At 40.7% G+C, this 22,184-nt stretch overlaps 1 protein-coding gene across 4 annotated transcripts in view; it reads right to left on the bottom strand.

Moving 5' to 3' along the window:
- Positions 1 to 2,555: 2,555 nt before the first annotated feature.
- The window catches only part of PAX3 (paired box 3), a 170,255-nt gene continuing 150,626 nt past the window's right edge, over positions 2,556 to 22,184 (bottom strand). For all 4 annotated transcript variants that reach the window (XM_015417631.1, XM_015417628.1, XM_015417630.1 and 1 more), the window contains 2 exons: positions 4,993 to 5,239; positions 2,556 to 2,977 (listed from right to left, as the gene is read on the bottom strand). In XM_015417631.1, coding sequence (XP_015273117.1) covers positions 2,943 to 2,977; positions 4,993 to 5,239 — 282 coding nt within the window. In that variant the 3' untranslated portion in view covers positions 2,556 to 2,942. The remainder of the gene's footprint in view (positions 2,978 to 4,992; positions 5,240 to 22,184) is intronic.

The raw sequence follows: 22,184 nt of genomic DNA, 5'->3' as shown, positions 1-22,184 counted from the left end.
CATCCTTCTGGAAATGAGAAGAAAAGGCAGCCTACAACTGAAAATATAAAAACCATTCAGCAGTTAAATGTCTCCTCTAGCATCCAGTGGAATGCTCATCATGTCCCTTGAAGATTCAATGGAACTCAAACTGGGTAATATTACCTAGGGCTGTGAGGCAAGAAAGACTGCAATCCTAAATCTCTTCCCAGATCATCATCTTCTAGTTGAAGAATCCCTCTTTATTGGATAGCTTAAGTATTTCCAAAACAGACAGAGATACCAGTGGGCGTAGTCTTGACCCTTTACTTCTCATCACCAACCAAAACAGTGTAAGAACATATAAACTGCACTAACTTGTGTTGATCCTTGTTACTGATGGACCACTTCCAACATTAATTTTGGAGCATGGGAGATGCCACGGTGCACTTTATTCCATCATTGGAAGAGCTACATCAGAAGCCCTGGATCTTGCAATGGCTTATCTCCATGCAGTTGTTGCTCCAGTTTCTAAAAACTACAGTGTAGGCATGGATTCTTCCCTTGTTACCCTGAGCTTTTCACATCATCTTCACAGCACAAGAAAGATCGATGCTGCTGGAGTTCTGATCCCATGAGGATAATGTCAGAAGAGGACCCTTGTTGGTCCCCTTCCTCCTTTTCTTTCTTTGTCACCATCCAACACAGGGCCACCCAAGGCTTTTTTTGTAGAAAAAGCCCAGCAGGAACTCATTAGCATAATAGGCCACACCCAACAGTGACTACTAATTAGCATATTAGGCCACACCCCGGCACACACCCTATGCCTTCCCTTGGCTTCCCTGGGTGCCCTGTGGCTGTGGGGAGCCCAGGCAAGCTCCCCTCCTTGAAGGGAAGGGAAGGCAGTTTAAACTGTCTTCCTTTGGCTTGCCCGGGCGCCCCATGGCTGCAGGGAGCCCGGGCAAGCTGGCCCTTGGACAGGCCAGGGAAGGCAGGGGGAGGTATTTAAATGCCTCCCCGATCCTTCCAAAGGGGGCCCCCTGGCCCGCCCACCTCGGAGTCGCCGGGGAGGGGTGTCGCTCTCCAGGCCTTCCCTCTGTAGCTACGCAGGCAGAGGTTTTGGCTGTAGTGGGCATGGCTAGCTCTGAAGCCAGCCAGAACTCCGTTCCTGTGCGTTCCTGCCCAAAAATAGCCCTGGGGTCACCAGCAACCAATATGCTCCCCTCCCAAAATGTTCTCTTGCTTCCTGTTGTATCACCGAGATCTGACTCAGCATCACTGAGAACAAATCCCATGGCATAACTTGTTTCATGAGTCCCCAGGTAACTACAGCTTCTGGAATTTTAGCCCCCAGTGCTCCCACGTTTTATAGCTTTGCTTCCACACAGGAAATATTTAGATTGCAATTCCATAGGACAGGAACCATTTTGTACAGCATCATGAACAGTGATAGTGCCACAGAAAATGAATACTACTCACAAAATAATACTTCATGGAAGCCCATGTAAACTGTACCACTGCAGTTCCTGTAATTTGACCATAAACAACGAGTGCTTGGCAAGTTTTCATAGCTGTTTATTCATTATAAATAGTAAATATTTACTGCACTTTTTATATGATTTTTTTTACAACACGTATGTTGTTGGTAGAGGCTGTAACACAAAGATAATATTCTTTTGTTCCATCACCCTTTAAGACCAATGTGCGAACTAATTCCTGTACTATAATCTAATCCTACTAAATCACTACTTTCCTTGACTTGAATGCTAAAAGGAATGTATTGGTGCCCTACCTCAATCATGGTTCCAAGAATAAAGAAAAATAAATAACACTGCCTGCCATCTTCCTGTCCCTCATAACATTTCAAAACACAAATTTATTGACATTTGAAAATGTCACAACAAAAAATGCATGTAAACCTTGGTTGCCATTGGAGATATATATATATATATACTGGATGCCATTGTATAATTTAAAATGATAACTACAGAGACATAGCTGATATATGCCCTGTATTTCACTAATGTAAACGTAAGAATTTCTAAATGTATTATTGCCCCCAAATGGTCTTCTGTCAAACTAATAAACTGGATATCTGTTATCTAACAAGATATTGTGAAACTTCAGTATCTTATAAGAGTGGCTTATGTACTGTAAAAATAAAAGTACCTGGAAAAATATAATTTTGATTATATATATAATGCTTTGGATGTTACCAAAGCTTGGTGAGGTACGCCATATTGCACATTGTTAAGCAGTCGTGGAAATCAACGATATTCTGTATTTTTGCTTATTTCTTCCAGGAGGTAACATGGACTTTACACACACACAAAAACCCCTTGCAACATTTTTCTTCATGTTACACAATATCTCACTTGCTGAAATGCAAGAAAAGCCCCTTGCATGTGACATTTACCAACAATATGATTACAAAGAACAAGAAGATAACCAATAACTTATTTCTGGAAGTCTTCGAACATCTAGTCTAGCTTCCTACAGACCTTAACATTTTCTTTCGAGGTCAGTTTCCAGTGTGTTAAAACAATGTCCTCCTGCCCATGCTTTGCAAACTGAGCAGAGTTAAAAGTCGCTGTCAAATGTCAAAGGAGTTTTGAGTTTGCAGCATTCAGCTGCCATCTTTACAAACATTGTGTCCAGGTTAATCCGTGCTACTTCAACAACCTAAAAATGGAATGCTTACGTCAGCCAGCAGTTTGAAACACCCTTCCCCCTTAATACAGATCAGTGCTGAACTGTGCTGCATTTTTTGTGTCATTGCTCGCGGTTGTTGTCTTCTTGAGCTGCTTTACCCAGCATTTCCAAATGTCTATTAAAAGGATGGATTGGAGAAAAGAACATAGCCCCATTATCTCTAGTGGGATCACTCCATTCTGGGCCTCATTTTGGTGGGAAGATCACTCCATTCCAAACATTGGAGTGAGACCAGAAACAAGACTGGTTTTAACTTGCAGTGGACAGTTCATTTATGCAATATCTGGCTTCAGATAATGAAAGGCACCTGTTTTAAAAAAAAAGAGAGCAAAAGAAGCTTTTAAAGTCATGCTGTGACAACCTCACAGTAAGGGTCAGCGTCAACTACAGGTTGACATTGTCATATTTAATACTGATATATCAAAGGAAAGGGACTAATATTTTTATTCTTAGGACAAGTTTGACAAAAGTCTATGTATCTGGGATTATATACTATAATGATTCTTGAGCTGACCTCATTAAGAACATGTGTTTCTAATAGCGGAATGCCAGTGGTTATTTCATTTTGGACAACCCCTATGTTTTACCTAATGGCAATCAGGTTTCATGTCTCAGCAATTAATAACATCAAGATGTTGTTGACATCACTTTTGAAAATAATTATGCAGGAGAAATCTTGCTGGAACACTCCGCTATCTTAGCAACAAATGTAGTTCTACAATGAAGAGAAAAGAACTTGGAGTTTGGTTTTTTCAGAATCACTATTCACCTTTCACAATTTTTGTTGCAAACATTTTAATTCTCTTTCAGTTATTAAAGGTGATGCATCACTTTCAATGTACAAAATGTATATCTTCTTTTCCTAGATTTGTGGTGGATTTAATGGTTTCAATAGGTGCATTGTATTTCATTATTTTAAGTAAGCCACTTTGGGATTCCTTCTAGACTCACGGGGAGTAGAAAATAAGAACCTAAGTATACCATAGAATCAGCAACCAAAGACTAGGGGCCGATGAGCTGGATATGACCTGCACAGCAATTTTATTCAGGTATAGTAGTCCTATCAAAGTTGATAAAAATGTTAAACACAGTTTCAGGGTTTTTTGGGGGGGGGGAATTCTCTGGCAGACTTTAAAATGTGTGAGATTCTGCACCTTAGATTTACATCTAGGGAGGGGCTTTGTACATAATCATATAGCTACACCAGAAGCAGTTCATATGTTCCATAACCATCTTTATTACAAGGCCTGCTCATGTGCCAGTCATGTGTTCTTTCCCCCACGCCACTGTCTAGAGAATAACACAATTGTTGAAATTCACCAGTTAGCTAACCTACACTCAGACAAGACTGGACTGGGATATTGATCATATTCACCCTCATTAAGCTGTGGAGTGCTGGTAGGGTTCCCAGACCCCTGGTAGAGGGGGGGTCCCCTGCTGACAGGCCCCACCTCCCCACTGCCAATCAGCTGGCCGGCGGGGGGGGGGGAAATCTTACCCCAAAAAGGAGGGAGATCCATCTGACATGCAGTGATGTGTCTACATCAATGCCCACATGACCCGGAAGTGATGTCATCACATCCAGGATGTCGGGGCAATGCTCTGGTATTTGGGGAAAAAACTCTATGGTAGAAGCCAAATTTACCATAATGTTTTTGCCCAAATACTGGAGCATTACCCCAACATCCTGGATGTGCTGATGTCACTTCTGGGTCACCTGGCAACCCTGGATGCTGGCTATTTTAACTTCCAGTTTCCAAATAGGGAATGGATACACCAAATAACATCTCAGCTAAGGTCAGGTAGGGAATTCTAAGGAAGTATTTGGACTTGGGTCTCCCCGTCCCAAGTCTAATTTTTTAAGTGTCCTTCTGATTAAACATATTTTAAACAAATTAGCAGGATACCCATCATTGCAACAGAAGGATATTTACATATTGGAGAGATGGCTGGAAGCAGTGCCCTAGGCAGGAAGCTCCCCCTCCCCAATACTTTGCCCTTGCAGGGCTCTTTTTGTAGCAGGAACTCCTATGTGTATTAGGCAACACACCCCTAATGTAGCCAATCCTCCAAGAGCTTACAGTAGCCCCTGTAAGAAGAGCTCTGTATGCTCTTGGAGGATTGGCTACATTAGGGGTGTGTCACCTAATATGCAAAGGAGTTCCTGCTGCAAAAAGAGCCCTGGGTACTACTGATAATTCAGCACTACCCTGTCTACAGAGCCCCACTTAATCAAAACTTGAATTCCATTTCTTACTTTTGCTTGAAGGTGATGCTAAAGTATGACAATGACCAAAAATAATTCCACAATTGAATACTCACTTTGTCCGTATTGTCCATACTGATATCCTGTGACAGGGTCCATGCTATAACCGGTGGTGCTGTATGTCGGTGGGCAGTATGACTGGGATGTAGGCAAACTGTCTAAACTTTTCATATGTTCTAGTCTTTGACTGCAACTAGCTGATACTGTAGTGGTTGGTTCTAAGCCCCCAGTTAAAGGTGATAAAGCATAGTCAGTTTGGGGCTGGTGAGGTACACCACCATGGTTAGTCAAAAGGCCCATTACCTAAAACAAAGAAAGCAGAAAAAAATTTTAACCGGCTTGAAAAAAATAATATTTCTATACAATGCGTAAGAGAAAATAGAATTATGCCTAAATAGTTACTTATGGATGCCATTTCTAAAAGATTAATATATGTAACATATAGGAATAGTTCAGACATTTAAAAAAAATCCAGCTTATGTTCTTGAAACATAAACATAAAAAAACGTACAGTCTGGTCTAAACTCATGGACTACATAGGCTAAGGCCTTGACTAAATCTTCATAGGATTGCACTATAAATTCCTTAAATGGGGCTAAAAACAATCTCTGCCAAATAGTTGGGTAGATCCTATCCTATCATGCTACCACACAAGGTTTAAAGCCCTCTTCTAATTGATGGAGTCTTTCCCCAACAGCCAGTGTGGTGTAGGGTTGCCAGCTCCCAGGTCCGGGTAGGGGTTTCCCCACTTTGGGGGACTCCAATCTGTCCCCAACCAGCTGGTCAGTGGGGGAATCCCTGCCCCCAAACCCCACCCCCAAGAGTGACCACCCGCCCAGCACTCCTCTCCCTCCCCTCCTGCCAGATTTAAAAGGCTTCAGCTGATCGATGGGGATCATGTGGGTCGCTGATCAGCTGCAGGAAGGTAGGAAGGAAGGAGAGGGACAGTCGTTGGGCACATGCTCAGCATGTGGGGCTGATTTCCTGCCCCTCTCCCAGATCCTGGTCTGACACTCTAACCACAACACCACTCTAGGGTTGCCAGCTCCCCTTCTAGCTCCAGCAGAGGATTTGGGGGCATTCCAGGGATGGGTGAGGATGCTCCCAAGCCCCACCCCCAAGCATGACCACCCACCCAGACACCCCTCTCCCTTCCCTCCTGCCAGATTTAAAGGGCTTCAGTTGATCGATGGGGTGCCATGTGGCCTGCCGATCAGCCGGAGAGTCCTTTAAATTTAGCAGGAGGGAGGGAGAGGGGCAGGAAATCAGCCCCGCATGCTGCAGCCCCCACCCTAGTATTTTTGGCCACTGTGTGACAGAGTATTGGACTGGATGGGCCATTGGCATGATCCAACATTGGCTTCTCTTATGTTCTTATGTAAGCTACTTTGGGTCCTCATTAGGGAGAAAGGCAGGGTATAAATGAAGAAAATGAATTTTAAAAATTGCACGCTGCTGCCTTTGTGAAAATGTACAGCTGTTGAATGTGAATGCATCAAAAAGAGGAAGCAGACAGTCCATCTATTTCTGGAAGAGCAAACTTTTGGAAGCTTTGAGTGATGATGTCAAAAAAATAAGCATGAAATCCATACTGCAACTTTCCTTACACTTGATTGGGAAATGATGACTTTATATTTACAAGGGAAACTGAAACCAGTTGTGAGATCAAACACAGCCAGAAGAACTAGGAAAGCTTTGTTAAAGTTCAAGGAGAGGGTTTTTTTTTTGTCGACAGACTCTTAGACATTAAGGAAAGCAAAAGCCATTAGTGATACTGTTTTTTTTTTACACTTGAACGTTTAAAATGAAAATATATTTCTTTAAGGACTATTTGTGCTTTCAGATGACCATTGCAGAATCTTAATCAACTGTTCCTCAGTTTACAAAGTAATCAAATATTGTTATGTAGTTATTTGTGACTTCCGTTTTGCTTATCTATTGTAACTTACAGTTTGGCAGACTTAACATGTGATCCCAAACATATTTATTTCAATAGGCTCACTGTTATCAGTAGACAAAGTGTGCTCAGAATGGCATCTTCACACATTTCAGGTTAATCAGTGTCAGCTTTATCCCTGCAAATCATTACAACAATTTTTCTGGTAAAAAAAAACACACCAATTTATTATATAGTATGAGCTATGTTACAAGAGAAGAGTTCATTTTTAAGATGTCACAAGGCCCTTGTTTTGTTTTTGCTGCTACACGAGACTACCCCTATGGAATCTGAAAAGAATTATTGTATAGTACTTGATAAAAAAAAGATTAATGTATTTGGAGAATAATGTTAAGTAAGTATATTCCAGTAGTGAGACAGGGGCCCTCCTCTACATGACAAAATGATTTTCAGGAATGATCATAAAATAAACCAAACAATAATGATTGGCCATAAAATAAACGCAGACAGTGAAAAGTTTCTTTTATTTAACTTCATATATATAATCATGCCAGTAAAAAAAAAAATCAAATTCCAACAAACGTTCCATCATCAGAGACAGTGTGGTGGTTAAAGTGTCAGACTAGGATCCAGGAAATTCAGGTTCTAATCCCCACTCATGCCATGGAAGCCTGCTTGGCCAGTCACATTACTCTCAGCCTAGCCCTGACCTGGATAGCCCCAGGAAAAAGGGAGAGAAATTAAGAGAGGGAAAGTTTGTTTTATCTTACTGCAACACCTTAATGACTGCTTTGCAAGATCTGGCTGAGCTGGGTGCAAGAAAAGGGAGAGAGAAAAACAAGGCTATTGGAGAAAATGACCTGCAGGCTGGCAATTACTGTAGCAGCTATCAGCCTGCTGGTTCTGTTATTGTTAAGCAAGTTTGCTTCAGTCTTGGAGAAAGGGAAGTCTCGCCTATCCTAGAGTGCTTTTTGCTATGCTCAGACTGCCCTGTGCCCCTAGTGACTGCAGCCAGAACTGCATCTTAAAAATAAAAGGAAAGACGTTCAGCTGAACACAGCATGTTGCTGGCTTTGAGGGCCCTCCAGCTGACTTCCTCAAGCTGTGACCTCCACCCCACCCTTAGTATGCCACTGCTTCCTAAACAAATTCTGAACAGCCATTTTCTTTGTTTGTATATTTACACTGGCCCTCTTAATAGGCATCCTATATCATTCAGGAACATTTACTCATAGACAACACATTGGTGCAAACATTGGTTTATAAAGCTTTGCCTTTCTAAGATAATTATTCTTTAAACTCCAGTTCTGGTTTGCTAGTTCTGTCTCAACTGCCATATTGTCTTACTGCACAATCACAATTGGGGGGGGGGGTTAAAAATTGAACCTCCATGTTCAGAGTTAATGTACATGTAATCACTGCCATTTTTCTGCCCAGTTTTGGGGCTTCCTTAAACATCTAGTTGACCACTTAAGAAAGCAGAAGGAGCTCTGTTCTCTTGGCATGAGGCCTATTGATTTCAATGCATGTAGATGGACAGTGGAACAACATTTATTTATTTACTTGTTTATTTATTTATTTGATTTCTAAACCACCCTTCCCCTTAACCAAGTTCAGGGTGGTGTGCAACACTGGAACACATCATAAAACATCTAAAACAATTAAATTTGCATAATTAAACTTATAAATAGTTATCAATTAAGTAAATCAAGATAAAAACCATTAAAATAGTGCAATCTGAGTTACAGATGGTGTTAAACAGTATATATTTCTTCCTTCCATGAAGGGGGATTTGTCGAGGATGGGTGAGTGGGCATCAACGTGGCAAATGGGGTTCAGTGTGGCCAAGTGCAAGGTGATGCACATCGGAGCCAAAAATCCTAACTATAAATACATGTTGATGGGGTCTGAACTGGCAGAGACTGACCAAAAGAGAGATCTTGGAGTCGTAGTAGATAACTCACTGAAAATGTCGAGATAGTGTGTGACTGCAATAAAAAGGCCAATGCTATGCTGGGGATTATTAGGAAGGGAATTGAAAACAGATCAGCCAATATCATAATGCCCCTATATAAATCAATGGTGTGACCTCATTTGGAATACTGTGTACAGTTGTGGTCACCACACCTCAAAAAGGATATAGCATTGGAAACAGTGCAGAAAAGGGCAACTAGAAAGATCAAAGGGTTGGAACACTTTCCCTATGAAGAAAGGTTAAAGCGCTTGGGGCTCTTTAACTTAGAGAAACAACGGCTGAGGGGTGACACGATCGAGGTTTATAAGATTATGCATGGGATAGAGCAAGTAGAGAAAGAGGTATTTTTATCCCTTTCTCACAATACAAGAACTCGTGGGCTCTCAATGAAATTGCTGAGCGGTCGGGTTAGAACAGATAAAAGGAAGTACTTCTTCACCCAAAGAGTGATTAACACATGGAATTTACTGCCACAGGAGGTGGTCGCAGCTACAAGCATGGAGAGCGTCAAGAGGGAATTAGATAAGCATATGGAGCAGAGAGGTCCATCAGTGGCTATTAGCCACAAGGCATAGAGAGGGACTCTGGGGCAGGTGACGCTTTGTATTCTTGGTGCTTGGGGGGTCAACAGTGAGAGGGCTTCTAGTATCCTTGCCCCACTGGTGGACCTCCTGATGGCACCTGGTATTTTTGTCCACTGTGTGACAGAGTGTTGGTCTGTATGGGCCTTTGGCTTGATCCAACATTGGCTTCTCTTATGTTCTTATGAGGGGGGCAGATAGTTGGGCTGGATATGGTGGTAACCGTCATTTGATCACTGGGTCATTAGCCCTCATCTACTTAGGTTCCATCACTGTGATCAGGAAGATTAAAGAAAGCAGAACTTCCAGTCATGGGATGCACCCCTCATGTATACACTTTTTTTGGTGTGTGTGTGTGTGTGTGTGCACGCACCTGAAAGTCAGGTTGACCTCTGGTGACTGACCCCTACTGAGGGCCTGGAGGATATTTAGAGAGGTGGCTGAATAAAGCCTACCTCTGTCTTCCCAACTTGGTATTCCAAGTAAGTCTCTCATCCAAGTACTAACCACAGTTGACCCTGCTTAGCTTCAAAGATCTGATGAGATCAGGCTTGCCTGGGCTATCCAGGTGAAGGCATGTACACTCTTTTTAATGTGCATAGATGCCATGTTCATGATCTGGAGATCAGATGTATGCAGGGTCAGCCCTCTCATTCCTAATCCCCCTTTACACTAATTGAAACTGATAAATGTAATGTTTAGTGAACTGGGCTAGGACAGCCTAGTGTGATATAGTGGTTATAGTACTAGGAATAGGATCTCCAAGACCCAGGTTCAAATCTCCATTCTCCTATGACAGCTCACTGGGTGACCATGGGCCAGTCCTACACTTTCAACATAAGGTACCTCACAGGGGTATTGTGAGGACAAAATGAAGAACGGGAGAATGTTGTAAACCACTCTGGGTCCCAAGTAGGGAGAAAAGTGGGGCAAAAATGAAGTGAATAAATAGAATGTGTGACTAGATAGACCATGGGTGTAGTCTAGCAGGGCTGGTTTGATGTTTTTAGGCAAGTATTAATAAAGCTGAGCCTACACAGAGATATTTGTCTTTTGAGACCTCATGGTTCAGCATCTCTTGCACTAGAAACTATTATCAGCCTTTTCTTTTATTATTTTGTAATCATAGAACACCTGAAAATGAACTATGGACCGCTGATGGTTTATAGGCAAAAGAATGTGTGCAGATACTGCCTTAGAGACACAGCTTCTAACAGTGCAATTCTAAACAGAATTATACCCTTCTACATATACCTGGTATTACATTCATGCAGCAGAACACTATAAACCCCAGAGCAACAGCGGCTTCCACAGATACTGCCTTAGAGACACAGCTTCTAACAGTGCAATTCTAAACAGAATTATACCCTTCTTCATCCATTGAAGTCGATGTGCTTACAAGGATGTAAGTCCAATTAAGATTGCATTGTAACCTCAATAATTACCATCAGATCATGCTATGTGACAGAGCACCAGGGAGCTTAGCCTCAGGAGCAATGCTCCCTCTAAGCTGTGGAGTCTTGTGAGCAAAAATTCTACTTTGTGACCTACTGACATTAATGTTGTAAGCGAGCGATTTGGCTACTGAATAAATTGGTTTGCTCTGGAGCCATCCTTCCTGAGTTAAGACAAAAATGTGTGGGCCAAAGGGTAAAAACTATGAGCTAGCTCACACTAACTCAGCTTAGAGGGAACACTGCGGTGGTTATATAGCCACATACCTTCCTCGCTACTGTCATAAATATGGATCATTTCCCTTGAAATCCAAAACCTGAATACTAGGAAGTACAGTAGAGCCTACTTTTGAACAAATATGTTTAGGCCTGGGCCATTTGTTTTTCAAGACTGAAAAAAGAACAAAAAGAAAAAGAATATTCATTTGTGGCCTGAGTTAACATTTACATTGAAAATGACAAGGCTGGGAGATATTTAGTTTGGCATAACCTTCAGTACTTGACTGGAGCCTAAAGCACAGATTATGTATCAGAAAGCTAAAATTGTTCAAGGAACCGCACACACCTACAATCCCCATTCTTGTGAACAATGATTCGTAGTTTGGAAGAAGGGTATTCTATTTGACCTGCCAACATTCTTTTGAAACAGCTCCTGCAAAATGCAGCTAGTGCAAGTAAAAATTACCAAGATAGGCATAGTGTTAAAGGAGCACAGCAGTGCCCTAGTGCAACCCAGTTTGCCTGCATCAGCCATCATGCTTCATCCCATCTACTGTTAGCATTTCATTTTTATTGGTTGTTGTTGCTGCTGCTGGGTGCAGCACCAGACCCTGCCCACACCTACATATTCTAGCCTCCAGGTGGGACCAGCATAACAACTGACAACAGAGATCAGTTCCCCTGGAGAAAATAGCTGCTTTGGAGGGTGAATGCTATGGCATTAAATCTCTGTTAAGGTCCACTCCCTACCCAAACCCTGCTCTACAGAGGTTCCACCCAAAATCTCCAAGGACGTTTTCAGCCCAGAGTTGGCAACCTAATATTTCTGCCTCTGTGCTTCTTCCTACACTCCATCCAAAGCCACTCCAACCTCAAAATAGTTTCTTGCTTTTGGTTAGCAAGTTAGTAGGCACAGACACTAGCACCTGATCTTAAGGAACTGCACATCCTGTTTTTTTCTTTAGTTTTTGATCCAAAATGCAGCAGAACATTTTCTTGTGTGCCACCTAATTAATCAATCACCCTATACCCATGAAAACCAGAAAGTTGAAAGGCAGCTGTCAAATCCATCAAAACCACCGCTATCATATACCATTACATACTACTGATGGTGGAATGGTACCTTACAAGCAAGCTTGGATGAGGAGCTTATTTCATCATGGGTCACTGTGCAAAGTTCAGAGAGTTATTGTTGTAAAGCCCTTGGTATCTGCCCCAATAGAAATCCAATCTATCACACTTTTATCCTGCTCTTCTTCCAAGAAGTTCAGGATAGTGTCCATGGCTCTCCTCTCCATTTCATCCTCAAAATTATTGGCTGACCAGTCCTTCCTAAACTGAGCTACCTGGTACTGCCCTCTCCAAGCCCTGCTCTCTCCCCAGGAGGCCTTTTGTGCTCTCTTATGTAGGTCAGGGCCATTCTTTCCATATATATCCCAGTGACAGTATATCATTTTCAGTCCAGTCAAGTCTGGCCAGGTCAATTGGGAATACAGTGCCAATATATTTATGAATTTGTTTAAATCGCAAATTACGGTAACTCAAATGAATCCCAGATTAGGTGCTACCTAGTGTAGAACTCAGCTAACTCCCTATACCACTCATCTTTGAGGCTAGCTGGGAAAATAATGTTAAGTCAAACTGTCATCTCAAGAAATATTTTCAGACTTTTGGATTCATGCTGCAGTTGATTAGCATCTAGGTAATTTGATTTTGGGAACTTTCTCTTTGAAAACCATAAAGGAAGTAGCCTGAAGGCAGAAACTCTCTCTTCTGATACATGTCATGACCTTATAGCACCAGTACAAGGAGTTACAGGAAGGGCATGGCTGGCTTCCACCTAATCACTTTGTTAGAAAAACTATGAAAGGACTTATCCTGAGATATGCTATGCACTTACAATTCCCAGGGCTTTTGGTGAGAATCAATGGCATAAAATAGGGAACTGACATCACTTGGACTTAACTTCTTCTGATATCAGTTGAACTGCAGTGGATAGATAGTTAACAGATTTTTTACATGCTATCTGAGTAACATGATATTTAAGAGCCAGTGTGGTGTAGTGGTTAGTGTGCCAGGCCAGGGGTAGGAAGTACCAGATTCAAAATCTCTGCACACCATGAAACTCACTAGGTGTCCTTGGGCCAATCATACATTCTCAGCCTCACCTACCTCACAAGGTCATTTTGAAGATAAAATGGAGGAGGGGAGAACCATGTACACCACACTGAGCTCCAATCAACTATAAGAGGAGGAGGGAAAAGCCATAAGCCTCTATAAAACACAGGATTGCTTCATTCTCTTATTCTTTTTCAGAAAACAATCCTGACCCATTACGTTAACACATAATTTTAACCCAGTAGCTAGTTAATGAATACATTTCGGCATTTATAAATTTTATGGCATTGCTATTTTACTGTAATGTTCATTATATGCATTAAGAGCTGTTTTATTTTAGTATTTTATTATTATGAGTTTTAGCGGCTATACTCTCCAAGCTTTTAGTATGAGAAACAGACAATATGCCATCCCTTTTAGCTATCTGGAAATGAATCTATGTCCTTTAAATGATTTTAGAAAGCCTGCGGGAAAAGGCTCAAAGGTTCAGTCCAATTTTGGTTTACGTACCCCGGGGGCTTAATTCAGCTCTCTCTAGCCTAAGAAGTAGATTTCTATTTAATTACATATACAGCTGAACTGGTTCCTACCCCCTTTAGACTAGAATCTAAAATCCACCGATGTCAATGATCAAGCCACATGCCACATGTTGTATGTGATTACAGCATACCAGGAAAACTGTGGGGGGTTTGTGTGTTGCATATAACTTCAAGATTTCATCATGTCAGACATCCTCTGACTATAAATCCGGGCTTTTACCACACACAGTGTGGCTCTTCCAGGAGTTATGGTAGACATAGCAAAGTCAACACAGCACATCATGGAAAGATCCAAAACATGCAATTCAAATTATTCTAAAAACCATCCACAGGTACTAGTTTTAAACAACATGCTTTTGTTCTACAAACCACAAGCAAAATGATGCTCTGATGTGGGAGACAAATAACTAGGAAAGACATTAAGCAAGACAACTTTCTCCTCAGATTCCAGATCTGACAGTTACCATTTTCAGCTTATTTATCAAATATATGTCACCCTTCTCTCTAATAATGTTGGTACTACTGTATCTAGAGTACAGGTGTCCAGATTTAGAATACTGACTTTACTAATAAATGCTCTGGGCTTGAGGTGGGAGGGGGGGTAGATCAAAGCACCATTTCTCTAGGCCCAACATAAATTTATATTGAGGTCTCATACACACATAGAAGCACACACAATCCATTCCATATATACAATCTCATGAGTCCCAAAGGGTGTGTGTGCATATATCTGAAATGACATTTAAAAAGGTCATATCCTCCATACTTATTCTCCCCTCTCCATGCTTGGCCTGAGGGAAGAAATCCTACAATGCACTGAAATAATTTTATGTTGTAATATCCAATAATAACGAAGAATCTCAGCTGGTGCAAACAATGGATATGTCCCCGTAACAGCTTAAGATCTCACCTTTGTTGTTTAAGAAGAGTTGGGTAATGAAAGTTGTAGATAAGTGTAAGGAACATCTGGTTTTTTATTAAGTTATTATAAGAGGCCCCTTTATCATCAACAGTACAAATCCATTCCATTTCATTTTTAAAAATTCATTTAAATGAAATGTGATGCCACTTAACATAGCTGGTATTTTAGCAACTCAGACCCTACTGATGGTATCATAAAATCCTCATATGTTTTAATTCATTTACGCATGCCTGCATTTAATATGCTGTGTGACCATGTCTGCAATTAATATGATTTATGAGAGACAAACATGTGCTATATTTGGGGTGCTACAGTGATACATTTTTTTCCTCCTTTCCCTGATTGAAAGATTTAATGAAACAGCACAAAGAAAATTGTTGGCTGTTAACGTATTAAGTTGAACTGACAGGCTCATGAGTAAACTTTGGTGAAGTTAATGATATCCTCTTATCTGACCCTGACACATTTGCGGCATGTAATTTACAGAAGCTCTGTCCAGGGAATCATGACAAATGCTCCTAAGGATGTCAGGGCAATGTTCCATTCTAATGTAAAACAGATGTGGGTCAGATACCCTCATTCATCACTACACCGAACATTTCAAACTGCTGCTAAGATGGATGGCATTACCTGCTGTTAACTCTTTTCATTGGAAGAAAACCATCTTCCCTAATGTCCCACCTCCCACACCAAAAAAGGCACCCAAAAGATCACATCCTTTGCTTGCAGTTGATTCTCATGAGACTGCAACTCACCTCAAGGATCTGTAGCTTTAAAACTGACAGTCTCACCTAAGCTGTGAATTTATGTAAGTACCAGTTAGCAAGCCACCATCAGTGTATGGACATAATAATGCTGAACTTTTTTCTAAGTTAATATGCACAAAACATTCTGAAAACTCCAAAAGCATCATGAATATGATTTGTTGTCGAAGGGCTTCATGGCCAGAGTTCATTAGTTGTAGATTTTCCAGGCTGTATGGCCGTGGTCTTGGCATTGTAGGACCTGACGTTTCACCAGCAGCTGAGGATGCCATCCTGAGGATGCCAGTCACAGCTGCTGGCGAAACGCCAGGTCCTACAATGCCAAGACTATGGCCATAAAGCCTGGAAAATCTACAACAACTAATTAATATGATTACTTATAATTAGCATCATTAGTGATTAGTAATAATTAATTATTAGCATAATTAGTAATGATTGGGATCATTAATATGATTACTATCATTATTCCTCTTACTTTACCACACTTGGGGGAGGGGCTGCACTTGAAGATAGTTCAGAATTTTCAGTTAGTGAAAAATGCAGCTGCTGGAGTCCTCGATGGGACTCAACACATTGACCATATAAGGTGTTCTGCCACCAGCACTGAATTCCACTCTGCTTCTGGGTCCAGTTCAATGTCCGGTTTTAACTTTAAAGTCCTAAATAGCCTGGGTCCACCGGTATCAGCTTACCTGAGCCTTAATATTCATGCACAGGACCCTCCTACAGAAACCTGCTATAGAATGCAAGCTATGGATAATATCTAATAAAAATAGAAATAAGAGTTATGTACTCATATTACTACTATTTATTATTTGATATTACATTCCCATAGCTGGCATCCCGCATGCAGAGAACTGACATGCCAGGACCCCCCCCCTGAAGTTTGCGCCAATTAAGATAGATGCAAAAGGAATGTACTCCAGCTCTGTTTGGAGTTAAAGAACCTGGACAGAGAGTCCCTAAAATGACAATAATGTAAGATAAGGCTGTGTATTTCCTACAGTGTCATTAGTAATCTTTTCTAATATTTACCACCACTTGTTGCAAACCAATTATCTAAATTAGAAAACAAATTTCAACATAAAAGTAAAGTAACCTAGGTGATAGGCCAAAGGGGTCATCTCCCTAGTATAATCTAACTACAATCCCCTCTAATTCTGGTCTTTCTCAAACACCCCTAGAACATACTCAACTGTGTTACAAAACACTCTTACTGAACTGTGCTCAGGGAAATGGAAAACCCTACATGTAAATTTTGCTAATCCCACTAAAATCAATGACATACTTGAATTTTGGAGTGTTTTTTCAGTTGAAACATGTATACATCCACCTTTCCATTCATTGACTGGAACCCAAGGAGTATAACAATGATGAAAATGGTGCAAAGAACCTAATTCCAAAAACTACAACATTAAAACAATAATCAGAAAGACCTTTTCAAAATATATCAACAGATTGCTATCTTTCAAGGCACCCATGAAACAATGGGCATTTTTACACACACTAAATAACACACTTTCAATCTATTTTCAATGCACTTTGCAACTGGATTTTACTGTGTGAAACAGCAAAGTCCACTTGCAAATGATCACTGAAGTGGGATGAAATAAATTTTGAGGAGCCAAATGCTTATATAGGATTATACAGCCTAAATTGAGCTAAAATCAAGTGTTCTCTTTTCATACATTCATTCACCAGGATGTCAGTGGCAGCAATCAATGTTTTCTGAATTCTTAACTGTAATCTTAGGGAGGGAAGGCAGCATAGTATAGCCTGATCTCAGATCTCGGGAGCTAAGCAAGGTCAATATTTGGAAGGAAGACTACTAAGGAAGACTGCCGAGAAAGGCAATGGCAAACCACCTCTGCTTCTCGCTAGTCTTGAAAGTCCTTTGCTGGAGTCACCATAAGTCGGCTGGATGTTTATGGCACTTTACACACACACACACACACACACACACACACACACACACACACACACACACACATACACACAATTATAATCCAAAGATTCCTTGGAACCTTTCAGTATCTTGCCTTCCTGTGGTTTTGCCCATATTCTCTTTAACAGAGTTCTGAATCATCTGAATCCTCAGTATTGAATAAAACCAGTGTTTCAAATGGGCAACTTCTAAACTCCAACATCATGAGACTTTTGCAATACTGAGGAATATTTTTCCCTCCTGGCTGAAAGGATATTAGAGATGTATATTCTAAAAATAAGTAGGGTTTTTATTTCCTAAGCTACACAGTATCTTATTGAATTGCATTGTCATTAGCACCAGCCCAGTTGGGTAAATGTTGTGTTTATTACATCTGTATCAAAGAGCCAGGGAGGGAGGGTAAGCATGGGTGTTTTTTCAGTGGAGGCCTCCAGCTACTACCACTGAGTACCAGTGAAAGAGGAAGGGGATTTTGTGCTTTTACCAGAGGACATCAAGAGGTGGCAATTAATGCACCAGGGCAGCTGCTGCAGCACTGTGCAAGCACGCAACTACTGCATGGATAGCAAAACCCAGCCCTTGCAAATAGCACACAACAGAACCCAGCACTCCTAGATACTACCATATACTCAGTATTTATACATCTGCAAGGTGCAGCATCAGCAGCCCTGGTATCTGTGTTGTCACCTCCTGACCCCATCCAGTAAAAGTACTGAATCTCCTTCCCCTTTTAGTGAACCAGCTCTCAAGCAATCCCTTGGGGTCAGAGTCAGATGGTGCATAGCTGCACATTCTGTTCCTCTGCTATTCAAGAAACACAAGACAAAACTTCCTTTGCCATGTGGAATTAGATGCACTATTCTTTGTTGCCAAGACATACACCAGTATTTACACAGAAAACATGTCAATGAATCCTAGGGTTTCTTGCTAAGAATTTTCCTACTTTATCTTAAACATTTAAAATCTGTTTCAGCAATCAAATCTGTAGCACAGGTAAAAAGTTATGTTCTGGAAAGATCATCCTGACAGGTGCTTTTCTACACTTTAAGGGTGTAAAAATACGGTTGCCAGGTCCCACGGGGGAGCAGGGAAACCCCCGCTAATTGGGTCAGTTCCCCACCAGCCTGGATCTTGCCGCCAGGGGGGAGCCCACCTCCAAAGTGCTGGGAGCATGGAGACATGCCCAACGTGATGACGTCACCCAGCGGTGATGTCATCGTGTTGGGCATGTTGTGGGGGGACACTCTGTCATTCGAGGGAAAACTCTATGGTTTTCCCTCGAATGATACTGGCCCCGCCCCCAGCGTGCCCAATGTGATGACGTCACTTCTGGGTGACGTCATCACTGTGCGTGCACATTGAATGCCTCCTAGAAGGGGCCCAGGACTTCCCTGCTAAAAGGTAATTCACACTTAGCAACCCTAGGTAAAATATTACTATAGTGATCTGAAATGGACACACACAACCGGATGTGTTCTTGCACTAACTGCAGGACCATAAGTAGTTACCGGTATATGTTTGTCAAAAAGAAAGACAACCACAATTTGATTTGTAGGAAAGCAGCAATAAATATTTGTGCAAGAAGAACAATAGTCAGGTCAGACACAAACTATGCAATTTACATATATTATACACTAATAATCTCAATTTTGACATTGAGGTATTTAAAAACATCATATCATTAGACCACAGGCTGAGTCTGAGAGGGTTTTTTTAAAAAAAAAATACAAATACAGACAATGTTTGACATTAGATCTTGACATCATTAATCACTTCCTTGTTCCTGTAAAGATCAACCATTTGCTACAGGGGAACTCTCACCACCATCAGTAATAATGAGTAAAGCAGACAGCAGAGAAACACTCAATCAATCTGATGAGAAATGCAGGCCTCTGCTGAGCTGGAAAGGAGCTAAGAGCAGAGGACATTTCAAGGGGCTTTGGGTTAAGAAATAGGCCTGCTATTTCAGCCCATTCAGCTTCTCAGTGTGTATTGTGAATACTGCACTCATTACTAATATACGTATCTTAAAATTTTTATGTAAGGCCTATGAAATCTGCCTTGAGTCTCAGCAAGAAAGGCAAACTATAAACAAAGTAAATTTGGTCTCAAAGGCTTTCACGACCGGAGTTCATTAGTTGTTGTAGGATGCCAGTCACAGCTACTGGTCCTACTATACCAAGACCACAGCCATACAGCCCAAAAAATCTACAACAACTAAAGTAAATAAAATGAAAGGAATAAAAGATATATAGTGCTGTCTAAGGCCCTGATCGAAAGATGTACAATATGGAGTTATCTTTATCCTTTTGGACAAATATATTCAGAATGGAGGTCATGTTTGACAGCATTAAATACCTATTCAAGAGGGCCTCAATGGTGTGCAGTAGGTAGATTCAGTCCCCTGCCCTTCATATCACACCTTTGTCCCCTCACATAAGCTTACAGAAGTTGTAGGGCTTTCTCCTTACCTCTTCCACTAAGCCACCATTCCTCTTCTACCACTAGATAGGAAAGCATCAGACACTCTGTATTCCAAACTTTCTGAGATAAATTGGACCCAGAAATCCTGCAAACATACTCTCTCAGTGTCCATTTACAATAGCACCATCTCAGTGTGAATACCCTGCCAACCACTGGAGTCCATAACTGCACCTGATCTTTCCAGCTCTATCCTATTTTCATGAATATTCCCCTTACGTTTACAGCATTCACAACCTTGAATGGTAAATGAGGATAGCCACTGCTGGATACCAAGATCTATAAAACAATATCCTTTTGAGCATGTGGTTAAGAGAGGTGTGTATGGAAGCCAGCACAGCACATATGGCTGGCTTGCAGTAGGAAGTTCTTCTTCTGGTCTTCTCCTGCATTTCCAACTATGCCCACTCCCCAGCACCAGCTGCCCTCTGCTCTGCTCATCGCTGCCCTGATGGTATTTATACTGTTCAGGGTTCATATCCAGATTGCTGTAATTTCCTAACGCCTGACACTGATACCAGGTAATAGTAGCTGTTGCTGTGCATGTGGCACATTTCCTCCAGGGTTGGCTTCGGCATTGAGAAAGGTTCAAAGGGCTGAGAGAAACCTTGTAAAAAGTGTTTGCCTTTTTCTGTTTTTTATAAGTGGAAAATGGTTATTCCTCCTGACTTTAATAATATTCCAAATATTTAGAAATGCAAGATCTTTTAAATTCCAAAAGCATTATGAAAAATACAATGCTACTTAGAAATCATGAGCTACATCCTCACCTGATGAGAATCAAAATCAAAATCAGAAGGGGATTTAGCTGATTTGTAAAGTTAAGAAGAGTTCTTGTGAATTTTAAAGTCAGACATTGCCTTTCCTATTACAGAGCATGCAGAGGGATCTGCTATAAATTCAGTTATTCAACTTATGTCATGCAAGTCATATTCCTGTGGTGTTTGCTAGAAGGAGGTAATGAATGGCGTGGAACACACACAAACATTCCATGGAAGGAAAAAGCTCTTCACAAAATCACAAGCCTGTGCTTTCTCATTTATCCTTTTTTTTGCAGTCTTCTACAAAAATTCACAGAAATGGTATTTTTCTTCTTTGATAAAGTTCCATGCACAAGATCCCTGACCAGATGCATAAATTTATGCTTTGCCAAGATTCAGTCTCAGGACCAACATTTCAACAACAGAAATACTCCAAAGGAACATGAAAACATACATAATGTATCAAATGACTGGTAAATAAATGCACATTTGATAGAGTCCAGTAGCGCAAAACTGTAGCTCTGATACATCTCATCTTACTATATTTGTAGAATTCTAATATATTGGACGTTTGTGCTGTAGAAATGAACCAGAGATCTTTTTAACCCTCTTTGGTTTAGGCTAGGCCAGCTTCTTTTCATCTTGGCCCACTTCAGTATTGTTATGAAGACGTGGACTTCAGCTACCCAAAGAACAAGTCAACTAGGGATGGAAATGTCTGTAGCAAATAAAACAGACCAGTTTCTAATTCAAATGTAAACAAGATACAGGCAAAGGAAATCTTCTTTACCTCTTTACCCATTTAAATCTGGAAGATTTAAGAACCCCTAAACTCTAGGCAACCCTAATACCCATTCATTCTAAACATGATATAAAAAGAGAAGCTCAGCAAATTATATATGTCTAAGGCATGAATTCACCAAAGTTAAATATTTGTGTCATATTTAATAGGAAAGATAAGCAAAAGCATAGATCTCTACCACAGGAAAAATGAAGACACAAAAGTGCATAACTCTGCCTGACTCATGCTTCAAAATGTTTAATTTGGTTTAAATTTAAATACAGAATATAATTGCATCAGATTTCCAGATGGCTTGTATTCATATTCATGTAACTATTGAATTCAAAAATTCCAGTATGAAATGTAGATGTCTGAAATGAAACTGAAATGTAGATGTTTTCAAGACCTAAGAATTTCAGAATTACTGACATAGCTAATGGTTAGTTTTATGGAAGCTTTAAATTCAAAGCACGGAATAACAACATGGGAACTATATGCTGGAATTTAACAGACTTCAGCAAAACCAAAATGCAACTAACTCAAAGACTATTTTATATATCTACGCTGCTTTATATTCCTCTGGTGAACTTAACTGTTCTATACACTAAGAACTATTCCTATACATGGATCTGTGCATTAGATATACATTCCAAAAGGTCAAAATACTTTTGCTTAATGAAAAGAAAAAAGAGGCTATGTGGGTTTTGACAACATTAAAGAAACCAACAACAAACTTTCTTTGCATATACAGATTTTTAGCAAACTGCATATTGAATATACCCATTCACAGATCTTGGAAAATTGTTCTGTG

Source organism: Gekko japonicus, unplaced genomic scaffold (genome assembly GCF_001447785.1).
Source record: "Gekko japonicus isolate JY-2015 unplaced genomic scaffold, Gekko_japonicus_V1.1 scaffold38, whole genome shotgun sequence".
NCBI lineage: Eukaryota > Metazoa > Chordata > Lepidosauria > Squamata > Gekkonidae > Gekko > Gekko japonicus.
This window is presented reverse-complemented; position numbering and strand designations above follow the sequence as displayed.